Source organism: Rhinolophus sinicus, chromosome 18, assembly GCF_057876585.1.
Source record: "Rhinolophus sinicus isolate RSI-liver-muscle chromosome 18, RSI-T2T, whole genome shotgun sequence".
Taxonomy (NCBI): Eukaryota; Metazoa; Chordata; class Mammalia; order Chiroptera; family Rhinolophidae; genus Rhinolophus; species Rhinolophus sinicus.
In genome coordinates, this window is record NC_142518.1 from 97,660,533 (window position 1) to 97,666,532 (window position 6,000).

Sequence of the window (6,000 nt, forward strand, 5' to 3'; positions counted from 1 at the left end):
AGCCCTTTCAGATCTGTGACTATAGCTACCATCTCTCCCCATCTGATATTCCCCACTCCAAGCTTTCTCTTATGCAATTATAACCCCCAGGCTCTTTCACCCTTTCCTCAAGTCTTTCCCTGTTCTTGTCTGCTCAAAGTTTTCTTGAATTCTTCCATTTGACACCATCCTCTTAAAACAAAGCTTCCCAAACTGAGCATGTTGCTGGTAGGAGGAAGGGGCAAACTGGGGCAGATGGCAGGAGACTCTCACCTGCCTCAGTCAAGATTCATTATTCCCACTAATGCCCTAGCTGAAATGAACTTTGGGGGCATTTACTATTGACTCATGCTCAGCTTGCAGTGAGTTAAGACCACTTCGATCCATCACGAATCATTAACCTTCAGGACAACTGGCCAATGAGGAGACTAACTAAACCTTGTCTAGAGAACAAAGGTTTTGAAATTGCACTTGGGCCCAAAGCAGTATTTTGAGGCCCGAGAAGGTATCACTAAAGTCGCAGGTGGCTGTGAGAATTTGTGTATCAAGTGCCTTGGAGTTCAAGTCAACAAGCATCTATTGAGCTGCCACACATAGTACTGGAGGCGCACAAGGAGACAAGATATAAAGATGAAAAGGAAAGATACCTTAGCCCCCGAAGACATTACAGCTAGGTGGAGAAATGAACAATACATGGAAAATAATCTGGCCAAACATAGCAAATATTGCAAGGAACAAAGTGCTATGGGAGTTCAGAAGTAGGAAAGATGAGTTTCAGTTTGAGGCATGGAAAGGCTTTGTGGATTAAAAAAAAACAACTTTTGGCATGGAACATAAATAAAATTCAGGCTGTTGACACAAGTTATTTCTATCCATTCCACCACCAAACTTTAGGAAATCCAGTTGGCCTTCCAGGGCATTGTAATCAGGATCATCATGAATCCTGCTTTTATCCCCCAAGGAGATATTTTAGAGGGTCCGGATGAGCAATGGCCAATATTGCTGGTAGCTACCTTTAGCATCTCTATCCCACTTGCAGGACAAAATCAGGGCTGGCAGTGGAAAAAGGGGGCACCAAATCTGTGGTCTGTACACAGTGTAATTGTGCCAAAGAGCATGTGCATTAGTTATTTATTCCTGTGTAACAAATTACCCCCTAAATTTTAGCAGCCTAAAACAACAAACATTTATGATCTTACACAGTTTCTGAAGGTCAGGAATTCAGGAGAAGCTTAGCTGGGTGACCAGGGACTCTTATGAAGTTGCAGTCAATCTGTCAGCCAGAGCTGCAGTCATCTGAAGATTTGACTAGGTCTGGAGAATCTGCTTCCAGGAAGGCTCACTCACATGGATGTGGACTCTAAGTTCAGTTCCTCACATTTGGGCCTCTCCACAGGGCTGTCAGTGTGTTCTCAAGACATAGCACTTGACTTCCTTCAAAATGAGTGATATGAGAGAGAGAGAGAGAGAGAGAGAGAGAGAGAGAGAGAGAGAGAGAGAGAGAGAGAGAGAGAGAGAGACTGAGAGAGAGAGAGAGAGAGAGAGAGAGAGAGAGAAGGAGAGGAGAGAGAGAGGGAGAGAACAATGTCTTTTACAATCAAATCTTGGAAGGGACATGCCATCACTTCTGCAATATCTTATTGGCACAATGTGGGAGAAGACTATGCAAGGATGAGAATGCTAGGATGTGGGGATCATTGAGAGCCATCTTAGAGGCTGGCTATTATTGCAGGCCTGATCTCTCAAGCTTTCGGATGGACAGCAGCCCAGGGGGAATACTGTGGTTGACATGAAGTCTTGATACAGACCTTCTTGCTATCACTGCTTTTGGGAGGGAGGCTAGAAAGATGAGTTCAAAAGCCGGTAATGGCCCTGGGTTCCTTAGGAGGAGTATCTATGGTGACAAGAGTAGACCTGAGTCTGGGCATTGATGACAGTTAATGAAATAAGCTGAAAGAGACTGACCTTTTTCTCCTGGCATAGGATTCTTCATTTTTGTGTTCCACTGCATGATGAAAGAGAGTGTGCGGGAGCAGTGGCAGATACACCTCTGTTGCGGGTGGTTGCGACTGGATTACTCTTCTGGTAAGATGTCAGTTTGGGTAAGTTTTTAAATCTCACAGGTTTTAGAAAACTAATCAGATTAACTTGTCTGCTTACTTGAGTTCATACAGCTTCAGCATCAAAATGGAGGCTGTTTCCATGTCATGAAAATGATTTGTACTTCTGTGCTGAGATGAATAAAGTCAAGTGAAGGATGTGACTTGGGACATATTTTAACTTAGTGAAGCTTCTCTTTTGGCCCAGATTCCTTGGATTGTTTGCCCTCGCTGTCACCTGAGTCTTGATTCAATTAAAAGAACATTGATTGAGTGCCTAGTGTGTTCCAGGCACTGGGTCACAGGGGCTTTCTGGCCCATAGCCAACAGTGGGTTGAGTGTATGTGGGAAGCAAGGAATGATGGTGCAGGTGGAGCGAGCTTGTCAGCATCCCTAAGATGCCTGGCTAGTGGGCTGCCTGAATGGACCTATGGCCCTTCCTGAACAGTGGGAGAGATAGTGGACTCTGATGTCCTCTCCGGAAATAATATCTCCAGTCCAGCAAACTGATTTTCTATGTATCAAAAGTCTCTTCCATCCAATTCAAGCAGCTTCACTCAGTCTCGATGCAAAGATCCTTCAGGTGAAGGCAGTGCTTAAACTCGAAGATTCTATAAGTAGCACAGAGATCCCACTTCTTTATGCCGGGTATGTCAGTAACCTGCTACAGATAGCAGACATCCCTGGTAAGTGAATTGGCTCTGCCTGTACCACCCATTACAGTTCAAACTTCTCACAACTTCATAGAAAATCTGACTCCTTGAGGTACCCAGAACAAACACTCTGTACATTGGATATCTTCCTTTTTAAACAGGATTTTGAGGAATAATTTACCCATCTGAAGTGTAGAATATGATGAGTTTTATGTTTTTAACATTTTTGGTTTCATTTCAGATGCGAGCAGCAGGTGTGAGCTAAATGTTGGATATAAACAGGAAAGACTGAAGGAAATCTTTGAGCACAAATTATTGACACCATCCCTCAAGTCAACTGCAACTAATTCTACTTTCCAATCTCTAGGCTCTACACAAGGCACTCCTTCAGAAATACACTTCCCAAATGGTGAGGGAAAAGGCTATGTTATCTACACTTATATTTCAGAGATACTGTATTAATGTGAGGCCACATACGTGGTCTTGGGAAATACTTCTTCCTGAAAACTAAAAGCACTTGTAGATACATATACCTGAGTTCATTCGTGGCTTAGAAAGTGTATAGAAGCACCTAGTGAACTTAGTATGTACAAATCTGGTGGGTTATTAAGCTAATGGAGTAGAGAAGAGACTGAAGGTCAAAAAAATTTCATGGGTAATTAAAAACAATTGTCATAGATTGTTAACACCAGAAGGAACCTTAGACATTGTCTAGTGCAATCCCCTCATTTTACAAATGAGGAACCTTAAGCAGGAAAAGGGAAATGCCTTATGGATAGTCACTCAGCCCATCAGCAGAGAACTGGGGCCAGAACTCAGGTCTCCTGGCTCTCAAGCTAATGCTCATCACACCCCCATCAGGAATATTCACTGAGCTGCACAACACTCTTAGATGCTCCCCTTCTTCTATAGGAAGCCAAATTTCTAGGTACAGAGACAGATATGGAGGTGGAGATGGCTGTTGAGAGGGAAAGTATAAGAAAAGGATTTGTCTAAAGGCCTCAAGTGAAAAGAAAGGCAAAGTGAGCAAGAACTTAAGAACTCAAGTTGATGTTGTGATGAGTGTTTTGTGCTTGCACTTGGATGATGGTGTTTCTACTATTTGCAAAATCCCCAATGCCACGGTTGAAAATGTTCTTTTTTTCGTTAATGCAGATGACTTTGATGAAGATCCCTATTGTTTCTCTCCCTTGAGTTGTGACGCTGTGCCTAATTGTGTGAGAAGAATATTACCTGTGGAAATCAAAATGAATTCTATTCACAAGCAAAGATTTCTTCAATAAATCCTAGCAGAGATACACACCTTTCCCTCACTCCCAAATTGGGGAAAATGTTGAATCTGTGAAGCCCTCTGCTCCAACTTCGTATTCTAAATATTATTCTGGAAGGGGCAGATAGTATTTAGTGAATATTAAAGTCAGAATAATTCTCCTATTTATCGTTACAGGTGTTTCATTTTTTAGATAAGATTTGAGATTACAGTTATGATACATTAGAGGAGAAAAGTCTACAGCATTGGAGATTGTGTTTCAAAAACACTAAGTGCCCACATTCTGAAAGGAAAAAAACCACCCAAGATCAGGGTCCTTACTGCCCTGAGAGTCAACCAATTTCAGGAGGCCAAAGTTTCCAGATACCCAATTGGCCTGACTCCCACAGAGGAAGCAAATAGGAAGAGCCACACGGTCATACCTTTGGGGGGAGAAAAACTGCTATTCTGTTGGGTTGTCATGACAAAGAACCTGAAATACCCATTATTCAAGTCACTCTTTTGATTGAAACCCCCTGTTAAAATGTAAACATGTTTTGTGAAAAGGGTGGCTCATCAATCCACAGACACCCATGAATTCCTAAGTGGCGATAAATTTCTCAGCCAAGACAGCCTGTGAGGGAACAGCAAACAGGCTCCCAAGGAATGTAACAGAACAGGAGCTGTCTGAAGCTGGTGGTTTTCCCTAGGAAAGAAAGGACAGGCCAGAATAGGATAGTAGGGGGATGGAGATGAGAAAAGTCACCCAAAAGCAACGGAATGAGCATTGAAGATGAATTTTGCCTACTTCACACTAGCACGATTGGTGGCCTTCTTAATCCCATCCCAAATACTGCCACCTAAGCTTCTCAGCCTGGCGGGCTGCTCACATTTGGCCTTGGGGAGAAATGAGTAAAGAGATGAACATTTTGGAAGGATACACAGGCAACTGGTATCAGGGGTTGCCTTCAGGAAGTGTAACTGGATATCTGGGAGCAAGAAAAGGAGGGAGATTTACTTTTCACCCTATGCTTCTTTATATCTTTCAAATCTTGTACTGAGAGAATATATTACCTCTTCAAGCAATAAATAAATGTATACATAAATAAATAAAGACAACTGGACCCTTCCAATGAGAAAGAAAGGTAAACCCTTGGGTTTCAATACCATACTTCTAGTACCCCTTTGCACTTGTGAATATGTATGGTGCAGTAGGCTGTGGAGACAGCAAAGCTGGGTTCAAATTCCAGCTCTTGATGGAGGTCTGACCGATTCCTAGATGTAAGACTTGGGGAAGTAATAATAATAGTACATTCATCATAGAGTTGAAGTGAGGCTTAAATGAGATGAGATCAATAAATTTTCTAGCATAGTAAAGCACGGTATGTCTTAACCCCTTTCTCTTTCTAACCTTCACCCACTGACCTCTCACCTCCTCATGGCCCCACCTACCATGTCTACCCCATGAAAGGTACCACATCGAATCCTCTAAGCAAGATTTAACACTGACTAATAGACTAGAGCACTGGTGCCAGTCATTGGTATAAATCTCTTAGATTTCTCTTTGCCCCTCTGCTATCCCACATATCATAACAAAGTAGGTAAGCTCTGACGCCCCTGGATATCTGCCTCAGAGTCAGTGCTCTGCCTATGAATTTTTGCTCTGATGAAATCCTACATCCATTGTTCCCCATAGGGCTTCATGTGTACTATTTTTGTAGGGGAAACTGAACGAGTGAGTAAGTAAGGACTAACATAAATAGTGAACAAAGTGTCATGAATGTTAGAAAATGCCTTTGAATTGAAAATATTGTCACCTTCTTTCAAAAACAGATTTAAGGACAAGATTTGGGTTTGATTAGCAAATCTGCAGATATATATCTTCTGCAAATGCTTTGATTTAGGGGATCATTTTTGGTGAACATGCCCATGATTGTATTTATTTTCAGCGAGTAATAGGACTCTGATTGTTCTGCTGATGCTGGAGTGATGAATATACAGCCTGTTTCTAATGACCTGA

At 42.2% G+C, this 6,000-nt stretch overlaps 1 protein-coding gene across 1 annotated transcript in view; it reads left to right on the forward strand.

The window, feature by feature from the left end:
* The window catches only part of ADGRG4 (adhesion G protein-coupled receptor G4), a 117,087-nt gene extending 112,687 nt beyond the window's left edge, over positions 1–4,400 (forward strand). The window contains exons 21-23 of the mRNA XM_019714659.3: positions 1,963–2,064; positions 2,973–3,140; positions 3,887–4,400. Of these exons, the coding sequence (XP_019570218.3) occupies positions 1,963–2,064; positions 2,973–3,140; positions 3,887–4,014 (398 nt within the window). The 3' untranslated portion in view covers positions 4,015–4,400. The remainder of the gene's footprint in view (positions 1–1,962; positions 2,065–2,972; positions 3,141–3,886) is intronic.
* The last annotated feature ends 1,600 nt before the right edge of the window (positions 4,401–6,000 follow it).